The sequence below is a fragment of the Platichthys flesus genome, chromosome 18, assembly GCF_949316205.1.
Source record: "Platichthys flesus chromosome 18, fPlaFle2.1, whole genome shotgun sequence".
Classification (NCBI taxonomy): domain Eukaryota; kingdom Metazoa; phylum Chordata; class Actinopteri; order Pleuronectiformes; family Pleuronectidae; genus Platichthys; species Platichthys flesus.
In genome coordinates this window covers 15,984,587-16,009,054 of record NC_084962.1, presented here as the reverse complement: position 1 = coordinate 16,009,054, position 24,468 = coordinate 15,984,587, and the positions used below count along the sequence as shown (strand labels likewise).

Sequence of the window (24,468 nt, the reverse complement as noted above, 5' to 3'; positions counted from 1 at the left end):
AACACTTTGACCCCTACAGTCAAATTTATTAAGTATTTAAAATAGAAGAAGACATTAGATGAAGAAAATCTGCAGTTGGATTGAAATGACTCAGATGTTATGTCCTGTCAAGCAGCTCACAACCTCTGACTAGCATAATTAATGTTTCTACTTATATCTGCTTAAAGTTAGAATATATATATATATAAAACCATCCCCCGTCCCAGAACTTGAATTCTACTTTTTTACCTACAGTTGAGGTTACATGAGACATGCATGATTGGAATTATATCTGATATTGACCGGCTGATTGGGAGACAGGGCTTGGGTTCACTTACATGCAGGATAACATCCCTGAGGGAAGAGCCAGCCCTCCCTGTGAGCCACCAGGGGGCCCCCAAAAACAAACCTCATTCACCAAATTAGGCTTTGCTACTGCTCTTTTATTTATGTTGAGACAATTGTGAAGAATAATATTTGTTTGATCCCAAACTGGCAACAATGATATTTACATTTGTAATGCAGCCTGTAGTTCTCAGGCAGGGCCCCCTCCCTCAGTAAGTGAACATTTTCAGGTTGAACTGTGAAAATGATTGTCAATAAATGTAATTTTCACCAGATGCAGTATGTCTAGCAACAAAAGCTTCAATGGGGTGTGTGTGTGCCAGAATCCTGCCAGTCCTGTCAGTGAGGCCTTTTTATAGTGAAAATAAAGCGTAATACACCGAAAAAAGAAGAAAATGAACCAAGGATCTCATTCTGTGGAAAAAGCCTTTTATAGTGTGCCTCATGCATGGCAAAATTTAACATGCGCTTTGCAGCACGTTGGAGTTTTTATACAGATACATTCCAAAACAGATGCTGGCCCTCTTCTGTGATAATCCACATTACCTGTGTGTGCAACAAGGCAAAAAATAAAAACATTTAAAAAAACGTTTAACACCAATTGAACTCATGCTTGATGTGATTCTTATACTTCGGGTCAGTGGCTCCCAACGTATAGTTGGTTATTCTTGTTCATTAGAAATGTTATTTGATGCACTTATTTCTCAATACAGAGGTAAACTCTTTATCCTAAGAGTTGGCACTGTTCTCAGATGGTGGGAATTATAAGGGGTGACACATCAGCGCTTTGATTGACAGCCAGTTTGAAGGAGAGAACCTCAGGTGAAAATGGCTGAAAACAAGGGTTTTGCATGAATTAGAATACAGATCTCTCGGCCCTTCAGCGTGACTCGAGCAGACACAGTTTGAAAATCACTGCTTAAAGATAACTACTTGATAGGAGAGCCTTCGAATGGATTAGATTGAAAAGCAGGGCCCCCAGTCTTATCGTGCTAAGGGCCCCTGGGTGCAGGAGTCCGGCCCTGCAGGAGAGACGCACCTCCTTGCTCTTCAATGAGATGTACTGACGGATAAAGTATTGACAGATACTACGTTTCTGTAGTAAAACAGGTTTCGACGCTGCAGATTTAGAAGTACTTTGTACCGCACGAACTTTCCTCTCTCCCCCAGCTGCCATTCCTCAACGTCGAGCGTTTGTTTTCACGCGTCACGTGTTCAGGAGCCCGCCCTCTCCTCCCCCCGTCGATTGGCCGGAAAAGTTTCCAGCTCCTGATTCTCGTCGCGTGATTGGCCCGCCGCGGCTGTCAGTCCATGACGCAGGCCTGTCAGTGCTCCTGCAGCGCACAGTGGTGTTCAGGGCAGACGGCGGCGGAGCGGAGGAGCTGGAGGTGTTTAATGGCTGAACTCTCGGCCCCACGGCTGCTAACGTGTTATATCTAAGATCGACCTTTGGTTTGTAAGAGGCTGCGGGACCGACGGCAGCTGTAGCGCAGCGAGCAGACCCGCGTGTGGCCGCGGCTAAGTTGCTAACTTTTGAATGCTAAAGGAAGCTAAGCCGTTGAAGCGAGATTGAACTTCATCGATCTGCTGAAAACACCCAGCGGAAGTCGGACACGGATTAAAACCCCCCCACACGGCTCGAAGGCCTTTTCTTTTGACGGAGAATTACCTGAATGCACCGGGACTGTTTTTCCTCTCCTAACTTGCCCCCCCTTTCGCTCGACAGCAAACTGTTGTCGTAGTGGCGTACATTAGCATTAGCTCGTTTTTTAGCTAGGTGCTAGCTTGCAGCACGATACTTTGCGTTTGCCCTTTGCCTCGCTGCTCATTCGGATAACTTTCCACGACAATGCCTTGCGTGCGTTTTGCCACAGGCGGACAATTTGTCAAAACGATGCATCATCCAGGGCCAGCAGTCGTTTGAAGTGTAGCGGTATTGTGTCGTTCGTACCGAGGAGTTGTTTGTCGTTTTCATTCGTGTTCCGAGGATCGTCCCCCGTGTTTCAGAAGACTCGTTACCCTCAAATAACGCAGCTCGAGGAGGCACTCAATCATCTTTAACCCGAGCTAACCTGCTGGATCGTACTTAATAACCTGGAAAAGGAGACGAGCTTAAAGTCGTGCATTCTGCTCCCCATTTTCTTTTTTTTTGTGCGTGTGTGTGCGTGCGCGTGCTGATGTGAACGAAGAGGAAACCCTCTCCAGTTTGACCCAGGGGATACAATAGCTCATCTGAAGCAGCTCGTCGGTTGCATGCGTCAAAATGTCGGCCATCTCTGCATCCGAGAAGGTGGACGGGTTCACGCGAAAGTCCGTGAGGAAGGCCCAGAAGCAGAGGAAGTCCCAGGGCTCGTCTCAGTACCGCACCCAGAGCGCCCCGGTCGAGCTCTCCCCGCTGCCGCAGCTGAAAGGTACGGTCAGAGGATGGGGGGGGGGGTCTTTGTGTTGTTGTGTTGTGCATGTGTGTGTGTTCCGCTGGATCATCATCATCAACAATAATGTTCAACACGTGCAAGCAATTTTGCAAATGTTGTGCGCATATCACACACACGCTAATGTGAACAAGTCAGCCACTGAATCCAAGAGTTGGACACACCTTGAAACATTTCCCTTCTTGGTTTCTTGCTAATTTCCTCTGCACAATCAGGTTGGAATGGTTCTAAGGGATTTACATTAAACAGACACGATACTGTGCAAAAGTAGATTGACATTATTTTTGCATTCAGTTTAAGTTTGGGGCTGACACGTAGAGGCCCATCAGTGCAGAGATGTGGGAGAATGGATTAACAGGGTTTCTATAAACCCCTCTTAACCCAATCAGACTGAGACCATTTTCCTATTCAAATGGATTGGGGGAAATGGAGAGACTATTGGACCGCACTATATCTCCAGGCTTGATTTAAAAATGTCTCCACAAAGAGGTGTGTGGAGTCACGATGTGTACAACACAACACTGCTCCCGTGACTGCTCATATTGCCGCTTGTGTGTATATGCTGGTATAGAGGCTGTTGAAAGAGAGGACAACCTTGAGCAAGTTGAGGAAAGGCTTGGTAATCTTCTCTCTGCAGCTTGACAAGTTTATATGGTGTGATGTTGCAAACTGTTTCCAGTGCAAACACGCTGAAGTAGAGCTCGAGTTCTGTGCCAGGGGCAGAATCACTAGAACATCTCATCGAGGACTCATAAAGCTGGCTTACCTCATTCCCATTCACTAAGTCCAGCAAGTATAGGAATTTGAACTTCGAGGTTGCTGGTCACAAGCTGCCTGACCCAAGACCTGATGCTTAAGTTTACTCACAGTGCCACAGTTATATACCACAACATTTTATAAAACTGAAAAGTACCTGTGAGATGTATAATATCGCTGCAACTGAGGAAATTAGAGCTATTAATTAAAGTTAGCTTTTGTTTTCATAGTTTTGGCAGTCACATGACCATCCTTATGTCACTGGAATGAGTAAGCATTAAGCCGTTGCAGTAGTAGAAGAAGAAAATGCATCAACCAGTAATAAAGTTTGGAAAGTCTGTTGTCATTTGATGCAGTTTTCTGTTGTAGGCATAGGCATGGGGAGTGGCGGTAGGGTTAAGTAAGGCATGTGACCTTATCAAGGTGGACGTTCCCTACTTGTTAAGTCTAGTGTTGGTCTGTCCAAAAGGAGAAAGGCCTCAGTCAATATCAGCCATGACAGTGGATGTGTGTGAACCTTCGAACACCCTGCATAGATCATGAGCTTCAAAATGGCTGGGGTCCAAGCAAGGGCGCCACAAGTATGGGGGATTGGAAAAAAGAAGGCGCACATGCATTGCACATTTTTTAACATGACAAATCGAAGCACTTACCTGACCAGTTACATGTCGATTGTGTTGCCGTAGCCTGTGGTTAAACGGGAAACTGCTGAGCCTCCTTACAACTGTGTGTATTTAAGTTCAATTCAAAACAATGCATTTCCAGTGTGTACTTAAACAGGTTTTAACAAGTTATTTCACTGATGTGCAGCAACTAGCACGCATTGTTTGTTAAATTAACTTAATACAGAGGAATAGAAGTATTGTATAGGAGTTTTGGTTCAATTTTTTTGACTCATCTGCTATGAAGGTATTACTGTCCTCATCATGATTAATATTCCTCGTTCTATATAAATTAGGAGAGGCGGTGGTCTAGTGGTAGAAACTTGGACTATGGGCAGAGAAGGTCTCTGGTTCGACTCCATGGAGAGACAATAAAAGACGAACCTGGATTGATCTGTCCAAAAATCCAAGAGTCTCCCTACCCTGTCTAGTGCCCCTGAGCAAGGCACCTTACTCCCCCAACCTCTGCTCCCCGAGCGCCGTACATGGTTGCTCACTGCTCTGTGTGTCCTGCACCAGATGGGTCAAAAGCAGAGATTAAATTTCCCTACCTGCATGAGTGTGCCTTTGCATGTCTGTGCATGTGTTTAGGACTAATAAATGGATCTTAATCAAGTGAATGTCAATATTCTATTTAATGACTGGACTTATGTTTGATATTTGCTTTTAAACTAGGCATGTCTCAACAACTTTTCAGTTGTGTTGATGTTACAGAGAATAGCGAGGCTTAAGTAAGAAACCTGCCTGGTCTAGTATGTGAAACTTTACTACATGATGCAACTCCTCCAATGTTGAAAGCAAAATCTTTCAAATATTATTTGTATTAACTGTTTTTAGAGTACGAAAGTCTAGCCATTTCATATATTATTGTTAGTCTTGTAAAACAGAGACGGAGAGCACATTGTACAAACAAGGCACATATTCTTCCAGCAGGAATTTGAGATGGCTGGTGTGAAATAGTGAGGTACATTGATTTGTCTTTGAGAGCTTTGTATTTCTGATTATGCTTTAATCAGTGTGTTATCGTAAGTGGATGGATTCTTTGATTATAATTCAAGTATTTATATTGTCGCGTATGAAAAGGCTTTTAACGACCGTATACAACCACAATGTTTTCCATTAAATACCTAGTAGACTGTGGAGACTCACCACCATGTAATATTTCCTGCCACAATCTCGCAATGAACTGTCAAGAGTTTTTCACTTCTCATAAATATGAACAGATCTTGTATCTAATGTTTTGTGCCGTTGCTTCATTGTAGAGCAATGAGCAGCTCATTGATCAATCTTTGTCTTTCTATCTCACACACTGGCAACAAGGGTGAAACGCATTGTAACCTCCTGTTAAATCAGACGCAAAATCAATGTACTAAAAGTTAGAATCTCTATCTATGCTAAAGCTAAAATAGGATTATTGTTGCTGTTGTATGTATTGATTTTGTGTATAGAATATTGTGAGTCTATTATTATTGCGAGTTATCCGCTGAGATCTATAACTCTAATGTACTTTACTTTTCAAAACAGTTTTGATTTAAGGTTCACTCACCTATCTATTGTAGGACTTTTTAATGTTTTTAAATCAATGCATGAACCGTTTTCATTTATCATGACATGATAAAGGCCAAACTTTCCTTTTATTTTGGCAACTTTAGTGCCTTTCGTGCATGATATAAAGTGGTGTATTTTTAAAAGTCACGAATAGTAAATTTGGAGTCTCAGAATAACCTCACTGAGTCTGGGACTGCATGGACGGACTGTGGGAGGAAGCTGGAGTATACCCAAAGAAAACCCACGCAGACATGCAGAGAACATGCAAACTCGACACAGAAAGGCACCTGCACAAGCAGTACTATAACCAAGAACCTTCTTACTGTGAGGTGACAGTGTTTATCACTGCACCACTGTCCCTAAATTGGAATGCAGACTCTCTGCCAATCTCATCTGGGATTTGCTCCAAACCCCCTGCAATCCTTGTTTATATATAATTTATGGATAAAAACATTAAATTCCTATTCCTGCTTACATTTGTACCTTATGTTGCGGATGTTTGCAGGAGCAGTCGCTATCATTCAAGATAGTTTAAATTCATTAATTCCACCATCTGTCGTCTGTGTAGCACACTCATAATTCAGATGCAGTACACAAGTCTGTACATGAATAGTCATTTTACAAGGCTACATGCACAAGCATAGCTGTCAGTGTATCTTAAGGTGTAAATATGAAGCTAAAATGAATGGTGGTGTTGTGGTATCAGCTAATGTTGTTAGCCTTAAAGCAAACTATTGCTACGAGTGAATAGCCTGTAGCATTTTTGTATTAGTGTAAAAATTATTTCCAAGTTAGAACCCATGTTTACCTGGCCCAATTTAAGTGATTTATAATGTTCATGTTCTCACTCCTATTTTGGGTTCGTCAAGTAACGTGATTTAAAAAGGGTAATGTCCAAAGCCAGTGTGTTTCAGGTTCTGAAAGATGGCAGGCTGCAAAGATGCTCTTTCCCTCCTGCAGTGGAGAGGTTGGAGCGCTTATAGCTCCTGTTGTGTGATAGACACCGAAAAGATGAGTCACTCAGAGACCAACACCGTTGCCATGGCAGCCAGAAGCCTTGAGAGCAAGCCAGGGAAATGTTTTCGGTTCCAAATACAGACTGCTTCATTTGTGCTTTATTTCGGTCACAGTGGTGGTATTTTGAGCTGAGGTAGTAAGTACAGACACAGTTTTGCTCACTAAGTGAATTTGTTTTCTCTTTTCTTCTCTTTTTTGGCTGTAATGAAGATAATCCATCAATCTACTGATGTACCGCTGCTTCATTCTTCCTGTTTCACAACCTCGATTATAATATCTGTGATAACTGTTTTCACAGATTTGCCGTTAATCGCCCATAAAATAGTTTGGACTCGTGCTCAAAATCAATGCAGTTGAACCTGAGGTATCTTCATTTTATTCCTTCTTTTCTCAAACCCTTAGACCCACATTACCTGCGATACAACTTGACAGCACACACTTTGGTTGGAGATTGGGGTGTTGCGCGTGAAGTGGCACATGTTGCTTGAAGCTGTTTGCCTCAAGTAGAGATGAGGAGCAAGCTGCAGAGATCTGGTATGCTCACACTAGAACCATTCATTAGTCCGAACCCATCTGAGAACAAAGAAAACTAACCAAGCCTGACCCGAGCCCCGCACCCCGATGTTTTCCCTGATTACAGGCATGTGCACTGGTGAAAAACCAAGTTGATTGCCAGTAAATTTGACCAAACCTTAATAGCATTTCAAAATAATTGGCCACATCCCCAATATTTTTAACATAAAAAGAGTCGACAGCCTCTTTTGTGTTACTTAACGACGTTGATCAGAATTGCTATACAATAGTACTTAAAATATATTACTAGTACTACGAAGACCTCGTAACCGACTTTACTCTTAGACTTCCCCTTTAAACCACCCTCTTGGCTTCAACTATATATCCTTTTGTAAAAGTAGTTGGCAAAAAAAGAATGGTAACCTTCTTGTTTAAAAGGTTTCATATATATGAAAATCTCATATATTGCATTATATAAATGAAAACCTGTAAAGGATATAGTAGATAATCACTCATGCCCACCATCTTTACATGACATATTATTACTGTATTGTGGTTTTTGGCCCTAGCCCCATGTATCCATCCCTAGAGCTAGAGTGATTGTTGGTTTGATCCATGATGAGTCTTTGGCCTTTTAGCCTTTTTACTATCTATGCAATTATTTGTACCTGAAACTGTTGAAATAAATTAATTTATGGACAGAAATTAAGTAACATTTTTCATCTGCATTTTAAGCAAAAACCTTAGGTTCAGTTGTTTGTCAGACTATATTTATATTAATATTGTGAAGATGTCAATGTGGAAATTGTGATGGACATCGTCACTGACATTTCATATTTAGTAACTGAGTTTTAGCCTTTTTTTTGCCAGCATCCTTTAGCAATGGCTCCTCACTGTCTGTTCATGAAAAACACGTCCACTCTTCTGACCTATTGATTGACAAGTGCTTCCCAAACAGTCTGTTTCCATTCTGGCTGCCAACAGATGGCAAATCAATGCATAATTTTGTGACAGTGTTTGTGTGCCTTTTTTTGGTCAGGGTCACAACTGTGGCCTCTGGCAGATCAGGATTTGCATTGAACTTTTTGTACTGAAGACGTGGGTTGTGTGATTCTGTGCTGCCATACTAACCCACTGATACTAGGATATCATCAAAAAGATATGTACCACAGTATTTTAATTTCTTCTTTATACGTATAATATGTTAAATATGTATGGCCAACATTCATTACATACTAATTTCGACTTCACAGTGGTTGTGCATGCAAAACTTCATGCATCGTAAATGTTTCAACCTTAATACTGCACTGACTTTTTGTGTCTTTGTGCGTGTGCAGCTCTTCCACCAATGTCTCGAAGCGATCACTCACAACAATTCAGATATAATCCCTGTTTTCAATCAAAAACACAGACGTGCAGGTGTTGTGTGCTTTCACTGCTTCCGTTTCTCGTTATAATGGCAGCTAATTAGTGACTCAGACAACAATGGCCTCTGTGTGATTTTTCTAAAGCTTCTTGTGTCGGAAGCAATGCACATTCTTTGGCATTTATTACAATCATTATTACCTTTCAATTGTTTTCTTAAATAATCAGATCAACCTTTTCTCTAAAAGATTAACTGTGAACAATGGCCATCACAATATCATATAGCTTAAGGACAGTGTAATAAGATTTCCTTTTTTCAAACCAACATCAGAGATTTTCATTGGAAATATAGGTGAAGACAACTCCCATGATCACATGCTGTTCCGTGACATCATCACATTAGGATTTTTGTTATTGTTATGATTGAGACACCCTACACTGGCCATACTAATCCTAACCGCCATTTTAGCCCATACGAAAAAAAAAAAAAAGCCAGTGTCAATTGTTCTTCTTCAACCGACCCTTTGGCTGTTCTCCATCACCTGCAAATATAACAGTAGCCACTGGCAGCGTGAATACGAATAGTGTGACCGTGCCCTTATGGGTCCATTTGAGATTGGCTAGCCGGTGACCGGAATAAAGTTCTCGACCTGTTGAAATCTAGTAGCTGAGACAGAAATAGGAATATGCCGGGCATCTGGCGTACAAGGTTTTGTCCACGCTTTCTCCATGCAATGTTCTGACCTCTTGGCCAGATCATTTGACATTTATCTCTCTCGGCCAACGAAACACATGCTCAAGTTTCACAGGAACTCACAGAGGTAATGTGAATAAAAAAGCAGGAGGAGCATATCAGTGAAGGGTTGTATTCCTGCTTCACAGTTTAACACTAAAGTCTAAAATAGAAGCAGACCCCTCAGGAGTTTGATTTCTTTCCTTGGAGTCTGTTCTCTTTCATGTTTTGCTCACCCAGAGAAAAGATGAGTGGATGACTGACGTTTGCTTGTGGTTTCCATCTTTAAATGAACATGGGATACTGTTATATGACCCATGTCCTGAGTGATGATTTTTGTCATCGATTAATTTGTTGATTATTTGCTTTATTCATCGCTTGTCAAACCCTAGGTCGATTATGCAGTTATCAGGTCTAAAAAATACAATGTTTAGACAGACATGCTCAATTCATTTGTCGTTCTGAAACCATCTAAAAGTTAGAGAGATATCTGGTGAACAACAGACAAGCAGGGGCATCCAATTCCTTACCATTTACCCGCTCACTTATTTTTCTGGAGGATGATAGCTGGTAGCCGTTGAGAAAACATAATATCAAATTATTTAGATTAACTCCCAGATGACTTTGCAGAAATCCACTTCTAGATGTCTTCTTTCCAAGGAAATATAAAGTGTTTTTAATGCTCTAGACCAGGGCTCTTCAATTAGTTTGGAGCTGGGGCCGGTTCTTGAAACTGAGGCAAAGTCAGGGGCCGGAGGATATGAGTGATCATGGTAACAAGAAATTACAACATACTGAAGGAGTCAATATATTTTATTTTGTAAAAGCTTTACAACATATGCCCAAGAGGACGCATAGGCCCAAGGATTCAAAAATCAAACCAGGTGAGCAATAATCAAACCATATTAACAGTCAATCGGAGAAATGCAATTAATTAACAAAAACATGCACTTCATTGTACATAGCTGTACCAACACAACTTTACTGGTCATTATCCTCAATACTTAAGATTAAACTGATTTGAGTGACAGGCAGAATCAAATGTATCTCCACCAACAACGTGCATTGCATGAAACTGAATAGAATTGCAACAACTTAAAAGTGCATGGTAGTCTATCAAGGAAATGTGTTTCAAAATTAATCACTCAGTTCAGGTGAACTGTATCAGTTGTTTAGAATTTACTTAGAACAACTTCCAAGTGCACCAACAAAATACAAAATAAAACTGCATAGTAGGCCTCTGAATTGAATTACAACATAACAATGCATGACAATTAATAAGGTGAATAACATCATAATTAAATCATACTCTTACAAAAATTAACCTTAATTGCTTGCTTGACTAACATGCCTATTAACTTGCATGTAATTTCTAATCTTTTTACACAAGAAAATGGGGTGTTTATGCAGATTTTTAAAACAAGAGTTAACTAATTCAAAATGGCGACAACTCCTTTGCCATTGCCAGTAGACAAGTTTACCATGTAGGACCCACATACTAGTTATTGGCCAAAGTTACTACCCTGCAGACTACTACAATAGGAGGAAATCTAATTGTCCTAAACGCTATACTACGTTTGCTCAGATGTCATTTGATAATGTGTGCATTAAATTGACGTTGACCTTAAGATCTTCTTTACTTCTGATATTTTCAATGTGTAGGGTTAGGGTTAAGCAGTAACTTGGTCACTTCTGTGACATATTAGATTAAAGTTGTGTAGTACCACGTTAGCCAAACAGTTAACTAGCTGCACTATGTCCTATCACCTCATGTCGTGCATTAATGGCCACGTTTGGCCCTACAGCAGGCTGCCACTCCTGTTTTTTTACAACTCACCAGTCATACTCTGCCCATTGAGGCAACTCAAGTCCTTGAACTATGATTCTAGATTATTATTCATTCATTTTCTGATGTCAGAAGATGTTAGGCTGCATACAGCACAAATATCTCTCTTGCACAACAGGGAAGCTGTTACCTAAACCCCAGTCTTTACTTTAACTTTAAACATCAGTGTTGAGTTGCAGAGTTTACTGTGATCATGGACAAATATATATGAAGGAATAATTTTTTCTGAGGTATGTGTGTCAGTTAAAAAAGTGTAATTGTTCAATAAGTACTGCATCTACACTCTTTTAATTCACATCCAAGCTTGTTTTTTATTATGTAGATTGAATAGCTAACTCTATCATAGTAGCAGATGTTCAGTTACGGCTAATTTTTTCTTTTCATGAATGAAAAGACGGGTTGTATGATCACTTTGTAAATATTACCTGAGGTTCTGAAAGTCTAACTAGACTCATAAATGCTTGTTGCTCTTCAGAACTAACATGTCTCTGTTCAGACGTAACCTGACCTGCATGGCTTCCCTCAGTTTGTTTTGGTCTCATTCTGCTTGGCTATAATTCTATGAATTGTTGACGGGAGGAAAAGGGCAAGCATTAGCACTTCAGATTTCTGAGGTGTGATACAACTATGTTTGTTGTATATTTAACTGGTGTATAGGTCAGGACCAGCAGTGTTTTATCCTGGTGGTTATTGTTTACATGTCATTTGTCAAATTGACTAACATTTTTAGAACACTCAGCATTTATGAGGGGCCATTTTAGGGGTTCTTGCTAAGTGTCCTTGGCAAGATACTGATGGGAAAGAGTGGGATTCGAACCGGCAACCTTCTTATTGCAGAGCACCCGCTCTATCCCCTAGACCACGCTCTCCCCACCTCCTGTTGTTCCATGTGCACACTGTACATTTGTACAGATGTATCAAAGTATAAGAGGGGAAGACTTATGTAAAAATAAAGTCACACATTTTCACAGTTTGCAAAAACGATTACGAGCAAAGCATTTCTCTGTATCCACATTTTTGACTGAAAAGAGATGCAAAGTGACCGTGCTGTTGCTGCAGACCAGAATGCAAATGGAGGTCAAGCACTTCACACAACTGTTGCAACTCTTGTATTCATTAAAACCATCAAATGATGCATGAATGACACCATCGTGTTTGTACCAGAACAGAATTAATCCAGGGCACACCACATCAGTCACTAGGAAAATAAAACCTGGGATGTTGAAACAGAAAATGGTTACATAACTGCAGTGATCTTTGGATGCCCATATACAGTGTTGTATTCTGTTCAAATCAACATTGTTCAACAATGATGATGCAGATATTATTGTTACTTTATGTCGGGGAATATGTCCACTGTTGGGAACACAACAATGTGTTGACAAATGCATATTTTGATTTTGAATGTGCCACCTTCCATCTGTGCATCGATTCATCTTCATGCTTGACTAGTGCCCCAAAAAGTCAAACATCATCAATTTCAAATTGATGGATACTGGAAACTTGAGTGCCTCAGGCAAATGTTTTCATACTTTGGTTTGATTTTACTCTGGCATGAGCAATGAACTCTGTCTCGGGCCTTATTTAGACCGGTTTAGTCTCAACATCATGTCCAGTAAAATACGTCTAAACTCATTAGTTTACAGAATTTTTTTTATTTGAATTTGTGTAAGTGTATGGATACAACATGCTTATAGCTTTTATAGCTTCTCTTTGGACATATTTCACATTTTGACACTTTTGGTCCATCCCTTACTGCAATTTGTGTAGTTTAATGCACAATACTTCCTGTTGAACGCCTCTCACCATAGCTTACTTGCAAAACTGTGATCTGATGGCTCCTCCTGTTTGTGCACACAAAATGGTTCCCAGTTGTGATCTAGAAAAACAGGTCATATCCAAGCTGAGATAGTCAATGTACTTTTGTATGATATATATCTTTATATACTCCTTTTGTGGTATTATGCATTAAGTAATGCACAAATTAATAAGATAATATAAAGTTTACAGCACAACATTGTATAGAAATGGAATTAAAAACTCTGGACACCAGAACTGCTACGACGCTGCTTGTTACACCTTGTTTCAATGTTCTTCCTTCACTTGCCGTTTTGATAATGGTATTGAACCCTGTATTTATTCCGAAACTACTGAACCAACTAGGTGGACGGATGGGGTAGGCCAAGGAAGAACATACATTTTTATCAATCGAAGGTGCGGATCCACCCCCCCCCCCCCCCCCCCACACTCTTTTACATTGTGAAATAAGGTGTTAGTCTTGGTGGGTGCCGCTCTGCTTTGAGATTAAATCTTATCATATACAGTTATTGTTTTAGAGAAACTCCTCTGATTTGTTCAGGCAAATCTTTGCAGTTCAATGTGCAACCATGACGTCATTTCTTAGGAGTAATTTCATTCAGAGGAGAGTTAAATGTTAACGCATGAACAAGGATTCTGTAATAACAACATTGGTCAGTGTCCATCCTTCCAAACACAAGCAAGGTGCTTCACTGATCCCAACATGGAGTTCGTCTCACAATGACAAACCAATGTGGTATTCACTGATTTACATTCGGCTGAAACTGTGACCGGCGTTAAATGGAACCTGGAAAACTCAAAATGACCGAAGCGCTTTCGCAAGACTTTGATTACATGACGGCATTCGGTAACAGCTAGTTGTTGCTGAGTGGTGTCGTTGCTAAATACAGAGGAGAGGAGTGGTTGCTGTTCCTTTTGTCGCCCTTTGGTACGATCAATGCTTATTTACTGTGTTTGTGAGACACAAGGCTGCCTTTGTCAGTGGAGGGCTTGACGTCTGCAAGTCATTCAAAAGGTTGGTATTATCCGGACAAACGACTATAACCCCGGTCATAGTGCTTCAGTAATTCTCTCCCCGTCGAGACATTTATTCCCAAAAGAGAAACGTTTAACTGTACGACTCTTAATACCTGCAGAGATCAACATCAACTAAATTTACACCATCACTGTGCGGCTCAAAGGAATAATTATATATCTTGTGTTTTATCAGTTTCCCCTTTTAGCGGTGCCACTCTCTTACTCATGTCCATGTGTGGTAATGAAATTACATGTTGTTGTATCCAGATGATAGTCCGAGTGTTTCCTGAAGCTTTGTATTGCGCCGCAGTCGGAATATGTCATACGTGGAAAAGAAATGTCATATCTTCCTTCTAATGTCGAGTTCATTGTGATTCTGTGAGGAAAGTCCTCATGATGGAGTGAAGGACTCTTTTTCTCCTTCACATTTACACAACCATATTTTTCTCTGAACCTGAATCCACGTGCTTCTTTGTCAGCTTGATTCATTTTGGATAACTATCAGAACTCCTATTTCTTCTCTTTGTTCGCGCACACAGCATCATCATCCTGATGGAAATATTTTCCATCCTTTCTAATCACCCTCAGTAGTACCTGCACTAATGCATCTGTATCTCAAAAATAGCTTCTCATTGGGAAAAGCATCTACTTGTCAGAGTGTATTTAACAGGCCATTCATTCACCGCTGTCTGAAGGATTAAGACAATTCACCATAAAGGAGTTAAATGGTTTTAACACAAACTTAGAGACTAAGAGACACTTTAGAGCAAATATCTTTATAACCCTTTAAAAAGATTTTGCATGTTGAGCTTGAACATATTAGGCTTCAGCCAGGAGACGTTTAGCTTAGCATAAACACTTGAAACACAATAGCTATGCTGGCTCGGTCCAAAGAAAACAAAGGCCTACCAGTACATCTAAAGTAGAGCACTACCGATTTGGATTTTTGGGGACAGTTACCGACAGGGTACAACATTTCCGGTACATATGCAGATATATATAAAAAATAGGGTTGGGGTTAGGGTTAAACAATTGGCATCGATTCCTATAGATGTTATCAACCCCTTATGACGGACAAAAGGTATTGATGCTTGATATTTTGCAGTAATAAACTGTTATCAGTCGCAACAAAACTCAGGTATAATAACATTTATAGAACTTGAGCAATAGTTTTCTTTAAAGAATATAGACATAAAAAATGTAGAATTTCTGCATTGTTCTTAGTTCTAAGTTTTTATATTGATTGATATACATTATATAACATTAATTTACATTCACATTGATACTGACATATCTGTGAAAGGCTCATATTGGCCTATATAGGTAAAGCATGAGGCTTCCACTGCCTAGAAAACATACAAGTTTTGAACACTGCGTGTCTGCCCAAAAAGTTCACACTTACTGTACGGCCCTGCCACACCACTCATCCTGCCCTTTTCCTTTCTTCTTTCACTTTGTTATTCAGTCTCTCCTTTCATCATTAGATCCTTCGGGACTCAATACTTTGGAAATTTGGCATTTAGGATAGTGTTGTTTTAACAAGTCAGCTCAGATATTAGATTCTCTCTGAGCAGCAGCCGGTTGTCTGACCTGTGCAGCTCAGTTGCGTAAGTACTTTGTCAGCTGTCAGCACCACTGGAGTACTTTCACAGCTAGTGAACATTTTTTTAGCTGTCGCTGACTGCGATGTCCTGATGCCACATTGTTTCATGAGGTAGTGCCTGTTCAGTTACATAATATTGCTCAATGAGAAACTGATCATGACACTTCTCACCCTCACTCCTCTCGCTGTTACACACTCTAGTGGAGAGTGAGGGCACAAATTAGTTGTCCCTGTTTTACTGCAAGAAGTAATTATTTTCAAGATCTTTTAATTGGTTTATGGTCATTGCAATTTCAAAGACCCAAACATATTTGCTGGATAAGAGACACTGATGTGCTGCAATTAACACTTAAAACCATCTGCCATTTTGATTAAATCCATTATATATATATTTAGATCCCACCTACTTTCTACACCATGGTGATATCTTCAATTTACTTGTTTTCACAAAACTACCATAATCTACCAAAAGTGGGTGCAGAAATATTCTTGCCTACATTAATTTGAGACCATGGGACTTTGGCATTTGTAAATACAATTTCATATTAAGATGCATTTATATGATGGGCATTGTCCTTAGTTCTGATGGACATGGAAGAGAGTAGTTACAACTGGTTACCAGTGTATAAACAGCGACATTGTATTCGCGTTTATGTAATTTACACTCCAAAATGTGCTACTTAGACACTCATTGTCATGAGTTTCACCAGTGTAGCTCAATGTCAACTGGTGTTATGATTGACTTCTGTGTTTTTGTAACCTCCCCACCTCCGGGGTGTTTGGTTCTTGAGGTGTTGTAAATCAGACCTGAACGTTGGTTCACATTAGCCACGTCTTGCTGCTACTATTACAGAGCAAGTCCTGTGTATGCAGCAGTGAGCCTCTGCTGTGTAGGAACAGAACATCAGTGTACAGTGTGTCACTGGATTTCTGGATGGCAGCCACATGCTGAATATAGCTGATCTGGGGTCAAGTTTGACAGCTCTAATACACCCTGAACGCACTCACCGTCTAATCCATAAAAGGCTTTACAATCAAAGCCGAGAATGACTGGGCTGCCTGTGTGTGGCAAAATACACTGGTGTATTGTGAGGTGTGCTGCAGTTTGACTAAATATGTCATATTTAAAGGTTGCTTTGCCATGTATGTGTACTCCTAGACCTTGAGAATTGGTCTGGAAGTCAAATACCAAAGAAATCCAGACACATGCAAATGCAGTACCTTTTATATTTCAAACTGTTACACTGCACAAGCAGGTCACAACTCCCAGGGCTACATTTCCAGTGGTTATTGTTGCTTGTCTTATCTGTAAGCTGTTTCCATAATATCTGTTTTAAATTTATTTCTTCTTTTGTATGATTCCAGATGCCCCCTCCACAGAGCAGCAGGAACTGTTCACCCAGAAACTCCAGCAGTGTTGCATGCTCTTCGACTTCTTCGACTCTGTGATGGACCTGAAGAGCAAGGAGATAAAGAGGGCGACACTCAACGAGCTTGTGGACTATGTTTCCACCAACAGAGGCGTGCTGGTGGAGTCCACGTACCCAGAGATCACTAATATGGTGAGGAAAATAAACACAGCAACCACAGCAGCAGTTAATTAAGTTTCATTTCATTTGCAAGTATTAAACTGCAAACAGTTTTACTCTGTATCACCATAGCATCACTGTCCAAGATTTAAATTTATTATTTCACAACCAAGCTTGAACAAACCGATTTTTCAACCCTCTGCAGCAACATTAATATTGCAGTTCATATTTAATACTTAAGGTCATAGATATTCCCTCAACACATCTATCATGCGCAGGCTTCATCAGAAAAGTTTTCCTGTAGACTTTCTAAGGACATGAACTGTAAAAAAAAAAAAATAACAAAAACATTTGAACTTTGCTTGAGTGTCATTAAATCTTAAAATGTCAATTTAGATCCAAACTAATAATTAAATCCAATATTTATTCACAATCTCAAGTGTGGCACGATAATTTTTATGGCAGTGATCGTTTCCATGACGACACATATTACTGTAATTGATGAAAGCGATTGCAATGGACTCATACCTTTTTAAGTCATCCCTGATCTATAGTATATGTCCCAAATAGTAACTTGGATTAGATTTACATATATTATTGAGTTATATATATCCTTATTTATCTGAAGATAAACTGTACATGTATCTCAGTTTGCTGCCGCAGAATCCTTTAACACTCGACTGTCTGTTTAACAAACCAACACCCTGCGGTGTGAAGTATCATTGGCCAACATATTATAGATTTGTGTTTGTGTAGTAGGTGCCCTGAGCAGCCTAGCTCCCTCCTACAGTGTAATAATGACTCATGTGTAACATTTACAGCACAGCAGTCAGTAAATTAATCATTGCTGCAGCGACTCACTCCTCACTGCAGATCTTCACAGTGGAAACAATGAGAACGTACGTCCACCGATGAGTCAAGGAGACTTTAGATTACTATTTGGTATAGCAAAGGTTTTAAAATGACTTAAATTTTGACTATCTGTAGAAACCAGTCTTTGAGACTCTTAAGGCTCTTAAAATGTTGTTTAAATGGCTCCTGGCATTTTTTAGAAAAGGAAAGAAAAAGTAAATTCTTTTGCAGCCTAAATTTTCATTAAATTTACATGTAGCAGCTTTCTTGTTTGATTTGCCCTTATCTATATATATATATTAAAAGTATAAGCACCATTCAGTCACATTTAGTGCTAGTACCTCAGCAAACATCACTTTTATGCAGCTGTCAGGGAGTTAAAATACAAGTTAAATGGATCAATTTGTGTCAGAACTACATGTTGTATTCTGTGTGTATATGTAATTACAGCAGTTCAGAGACGGGTCAATTCCAATTAAAGTTAAAACTCAAAAACAGCAGCAGTAATTGGATGTTATATAATATCTTGTCCAGAAAAACATAACTGTGGCAGTGTAAGCTGTCGTCAGGTACGGCTGCCATGGCACAACCGCTGTTTACATAGGGATAGAGAAGGTAAATAAGACGTTGATGGCCAACTAACAAAGCATTTGGGGTCAATGTTTAAACTGTTGCAGCGTCTCTGTTTAAAGCACAGTCTGTATCAGCAGTCCTTTACCTTGTTGCTGTGCCAGTCTCACCCTTAAATCAAACACACTCGCCATTTGGACATATAGTAATTTTTATTTGAACCATCTTTCTAGATAATTTTGGCAGCAAATGACACGAGAATGTAATTAAATACCATCTTTCTCCCTTGTGTGATCGTAAAGTACAAAAAAAGACAATCAAAAATAGTCACAAATTAAAGCCCCCTCGCAAACTCTGTTTTATTTATCCAGTTTTAACCTACATGCTGATTCACCATGATTTAATGCTCATCATTTCTAAAGTCTGGAGAGTAGCAGAGTGTATTTTTCCTTAACATAAACATTGAGGCTTGTGGTAAATAATTAATGGAAGTTGATGGGACATTGTGCTCTGTCTGCAACATGGCATGATAATCTTTCCAATGTGCAGACACAGGCAATAAACACTGGAGCAAATCCTTCCATTTCAGCACTCCACAAAGAAATAAAAATGAAATCACACTAAGGCAGTTATTCTATCAAATCCTCATAACCAGAAACAGATTTGTGCTGTAGTTACTTTCAGTCTAGTCAAGACTACAAAGTTAAATTCCGTGTGTGTGTATCTACTGAGTAAAAAAACGTTTTTCACACTTTTTCTTTCACGACGAGGCAGAAATTCCTATTTGATTAATGACCCAAAACTGAATCTCAGACTACTACATCAGCAGATCAGCGGGTTTGTTACCGAGTGTAGTCTAACTGCTTCTCCACATGTATAATCGTCTCTTTCTTCATAATCACACTCATCTATGTAGTCTATATACTGGAGCGACATGGGTTGAGACTTGGAGAAAGTCCAGGCTCCTGAATGAGGTTAGACAAACAGCAGCTGCACTTTGAGAAGGCTGGACTGATAATAGCTCTCGTGGACACTCCATGCTTGGCATCACATGATAATGAAGAGGTGAGTGTTTAAAGTACGGCCCATTATTCTGCCGCTGCGAGGCCTGCTTTGATCACTGTGGTATAAACAGACAGGTTTCCTATCTATGTCAGAGGAGGTTTTGCCAACTCTATAATTAGTGTCACTATATATGCTAGAAAATCACATCTTTCAGGGTAAGGGTTAGGTCAATTTAGATTGAATTCCTCCTCAGTCTGTGATAGCTGTAAAAAGACAGCAGGGCGGGCCAAAAAGAATCTCAAAGCTTCCCCATATTTTTCATCCTTTGTGCCAATCGTATTCCTCAGGCTTTATCTCTCTCTATCTACCCTCCTCCCTCCTCCTAGACTTCCTCTCGCCTCGTGTGCGTTGGTAGGTGTCGGTTGTTACTGGCGGCAAACTGACCCCACACAGATTTACAGCCTTCTGTGTCATCATTGAGCCCACACTGGTTTCACTGACAGCACTGTCACCTAGGAACGGCCCATTTTTTAATCCTCCTACACCATTTACACTCACTCACGCACACAAATCACAGTTTCCTTTTTCCCCCTCAGTGAAAATTTCTCACATGCCTCCAATGTTTGTCACCCACCCACAACATTGTTTCGTGTTTTTTTCCAACTGTAGTTATTTTTGCGATACTGCGAATTGACTGGAGGGAATTTAAAGCATGAGGAATGGTTATATGGTTAAATTAAACTGCAGACCAGCAAAAAGATGACAGAGCCTTGACTTTGGTTTCAGAGGTTGGACAATCCCACCTGAGGACCGTTGGTGATCCCTGACATCAGCAGTTATCTTCATTGTATTCAAACTAAAGGAAACTAAACCTTAACTTGTGTATGACAGGCCCTACAGTCTGCTCAACGTACCTGTGCTAAGTCTATGGGGGCTCAGATATAAAAACATCCCAGTATTACAAAAGGAGATATTCATAGGGGATATAACAATGGAGGAGTTGCATTGTGGGAATATCATTATAATGCAGTTAAAGGTTTATTAAAGCCTAAACTGGGCTTATATTGTACTTAACCTGGATACCATAGCTCTGGAAACTTTCCACTGCAGCAATGGCCGTGTCTTTCATCATAATATAATCGAGGTAAACAGTAGAAGTACGTTTTTGATGTTACTGTGTTCAAGTAATCCGTCAGAAATGTGTAGTCCCCTTGTGTTGGAAGAAGGGTCAGACGATCGTTCATCTGAATCACTGCTTCATTTGATCTGTCCAAAAATCCAAGAGTCTCCCTACCCTGTCTAGTGCCCCTGAGCAAGACACCTTACTCCCCCAACATCTGCTCCCTGTGCGCCGTACATGGTCGCTCACTGCTCTGTGTGTCCTGCATGAGTGTGCCTTTGCATGTCTGTGCATGTGTTTAGGACTAATAAATGCATCTTAATCTTAATCAAGGGACTGGCATATGCCGGTCACGCAGATATTGGACCCAACTCCCCGAGCAGTGTTAGACCCAGGTCAGACAATGTGGAAGTCATAGAAATGATAATCTGACCAAATGATAAGATGGTGGCTTTTAGGTGTACTTGTGGGTTTGTGTGGCAAATGCTTAGTTGTCATTAAGTGCTCTTAAATGCAAACAGCCAGACTCCATGGAGTGAATCACTCTGTGAATAATAAAACAGTAAATCGTGCAGGTTCTGTTTGGCTAATGGAGGAGATGCTCGGTGTAAGCGAGTTTGAACATTGCACATGTACTCTTGCCAGATGGAATTTTCATCAGGTCAGAAGCTGCAGTACCACCGTGTCAGACTACTCTGAAATAACAGGAAGCTCACAAGCAGGTGGATAAGAGCTCAGCACAATAGCGTCGATGCACAGCCCATTCATGCTTGAAGGAAATAGGCAGCAGATGATACAAATTCCCGTCCACAACTGCATGCAGGTCTTTTTGGGTAGTATTTCTTCACTCTAGTCGAGAGTGAAGGACAGAGGATGTCTCACCTTGTTAAACCATTTGAGGGAAGAAATATCATGTTTTAATATACAAATAATATTGGAATGATTGACAAGACAAGCTAGCTAGCTATCATAGATTTCAGCTAGTAGCAAGATCAGACTGTGATGGTGATGTGAAAATCGAAACTGGAGCAGCTTTTTCATACTGCAGCAAGTTAAGCTCTTTTCAGTGAATACATCCGGTATGTTCATCTCAGCATGGTTCTGGAATATTACACAGTCTTAAGGTTTGCTAGAGCTTCAGCTAAAACAAGTCATGTTAATATCTGCAGTAAATACATGGTATGGTGCCGTCAAGTCAGAAGATTCTCCTTGTCGGTTTGTATGCCATATTTCGTGCGAATGTCGAGTTTAAAATTCCCCTGCTGCCTTCCTCTCCCATTACTGTCATTTAGATTTTCCAGCTGCCAATAGGTAATTAAATGTTGTCTTTATCACTTCAGCATGAGTCGGCACTCACTCACATAATGCCAGCTTTTCCAGCCCGCCACCGCTCTGTGCGTGTGTGTGTGTGTATGTCACTCTCAAATTTACCCGGGCTAAAAATAACAAGGTGGGACAGAGGCAGCGGTTACCTGTCTCCACGATTGTCTTCGGTGCAGAATTTTAATCAAGGGTTGCGGCAGATGCAGAGTCTTTACAGATTTGATCCTGCGCCTCTGTGTTTTGGGAACTTTCAAACGTCCTCCGTGACATTTAAAATTGTCAGAAATATTCCAGATAAGGTTTCTTTCCCCTCCAGTTATCAAGCTGTGTCAATTGTATTTGTTTTGTTCTACTCTTGAGGTGAAGCAGAAGTTAGGGGGAAGTCAGAGCAGTGTATCGAGACCATAGACTATTGACATGACTGCACCCCGATAGTGAAACTAAAGATTATCGATCGCCACCTGCTGGTTGGCTTTAGCATTGGTCATTAATTCCACCCCCTCCATGTTAATGAATGGCACATGGACCAAACAAATTGACTGTGACTGTATTATGTGTGAATTTCCGGATAGTGGGTGAAAGTAAAGATGTGTCGGTCGAGCACAGAAGTAGTTTTTAAACAATCTGCAACGTCTTTTTTGTATTGAAGGTGAGTGTGGAGGCCCGGAAACCACAGTAGGTTTGATGAAACCATGCTTGGCTAGGAAAATAGGTCATCTGTAAAACTTCATTAGCTTTCTATTCATCATGTGTCTGCATATTTAAATAAAGGATCACATCTGTGGATAACTCAGGAAAACCTGTTTCCTGACTATATGTCATCTCAAGCGCCGCTGGGATGTTAACCCTTTCTTTGTGTCCTTCCCCCTCTAGATCTGCACCAACATTTTCCGGACTCTTCCCCCGAGTGAAAACCCTGATTTTGACCCAGAGGAGGATGAACCCACTCTAGAGGCTTCATGGCCTCACATACAAGTAAGAATCTGATACTTAAGTATGTCTGTACTAGATTTCAACCATTGAGTGTTGGAGCACTTGCGAAGTTCATATTTCTATTTTGTTTTAAATTTCTCTCTGTGTTTTCCAGCTGGTCTACGAATTTCTGCTGAGGTTTCTAGAAAATCCAGACTTCCAGCCCAGCATTGCCAAGCGCTACATTGATCAGAAATTTGTTCTGCAGGTGACTGACTTTCTTTATAAGCATTTTGCATGAACTCAGATGTTTCTTGATAATATGTAAATCTGTCGGCAGGTTTCCAAACCTTACCGGCTTTATCGCAATACATTCTACTCGTACATCATTATTAGGTTTTCAAACATTTGCCGAGAGAACTGGCACAAGTTCTCGGCTCTGTACCCACCTACCTCAGGAATGCTGAACGTCTTGTGTGAAGCTGCAGAAAAGAGCAGCAGCTAACAGGGGCCACAGAGCCCTTGAATGTTGGCTGGGCCACATCCGAGGTGCCTGCACCGACTTTCCATGATGTGAGTGCGTCTTGGGGATGCTTTAAATAGCTGCCTGCTGTTTACTCTTCACGAGGAGAGAAGCTCAACTGCTGCTTGGAGCTACGAGATGAGGAGGAGGAGGTTTGGGTGGCAGTAAAGGCAGAAGGCCTGTGGTCTAGTTAACTTAAGTCACTATAATACATACAGCGCAGGACAGTTTCTGAGATAAACACAAACATTTCCACCACAATAGTTAAAGCACAAAGGTAGGAAGGAAAAGAAGTAGAGGATCCCCACATTTCACTTTAGGGAATACTTGTTTTTCATATCCTGGTTTTCACATGTTTTTAGCTTCTTATTTTACACCATAACAACCTACTAAAGCAAAACCTGTCCTTCACTCATCAAGTATTTAGCATTTGCACTGTACACTTTTGTTAAGGGGTTTCTTTTGTTGTGTTTTTGTGTGGCTGGCCCAGTCTTTGGTAATGGGTGTGAATAGATACAAGCATGGAGCAGAGCAATGTTTTGCTGTCAACTTTGATTTTCTCAGCTGTGAACCTGTTTCCCAACTCTGCCACAGACTTTCCTACAAACACATTCTTTAAACGTAATCTGGGAGATGCTGTAAATTGAAAAGAAGGCTTAAATGTTGGTATGTGGAAGACTCACTAGAAAGCAACGATTGAAGTAGCAAAAGTATATAAGTTAATCTGTGATATCTGTGGTATTTGACATAAATCTTAAATTTCATTCATTTATGGTGTCCTAAATAAGTACTAAATATAACTTGTTGAAACATGCAGAATCCCTGAAATATGCATTTTAGACGCTGACATATTCCTGAAAGTGGCTCCCAGCACAGCTCCTTAGAACCAAGCTCATGATCCTAATCATAAGTTGACTGCATATTTGTTATATATATATATATGTTATATACAAAGCACTGCTCTGGTGCTGCAGATCCTGCTGCGGAAAACACTCTTCAA

General features: G+C 40.4%; 1 protein-coding gene across 1 annotated transcript in view; it reads left to right on the top strand.

Annotated features, from left to right (window-relative positions):
* Positions 1 to 1,645: 1,645 nt before the first annotated feature.
* Positions 1,646 to 24,468, top strand: part of ppp2r5a (protein phosphatase 2, regulatory subunit B', alpha isoform) — a 32,101-nt gene continuing 9,278 nt past the window's right edge. Inside the window, exons 1-4 of the mRNA XM_062410881.1 lie at positions 1,646 to 2,735; positions 17,000 to 17,196; positions 22,907 to 23,008; positions 23,121 to 23,213. Coding sequence (XP_062266865.1) covers positions 2,588 to 2,735; positions 17,000 to 17,196; positions 22,907 to 23,008; positions 23,121 to 23,213 — 540 coding nt within the window. The 5' untranslated portion in view covers positions 1,646 to 2,587. The remainder of the gene's footprint in view (positions 2,736 to 16,999; positions 17,197 to 22,906; positions 23,009 to 23,120; positions 23,214 to 24,468) is intronic.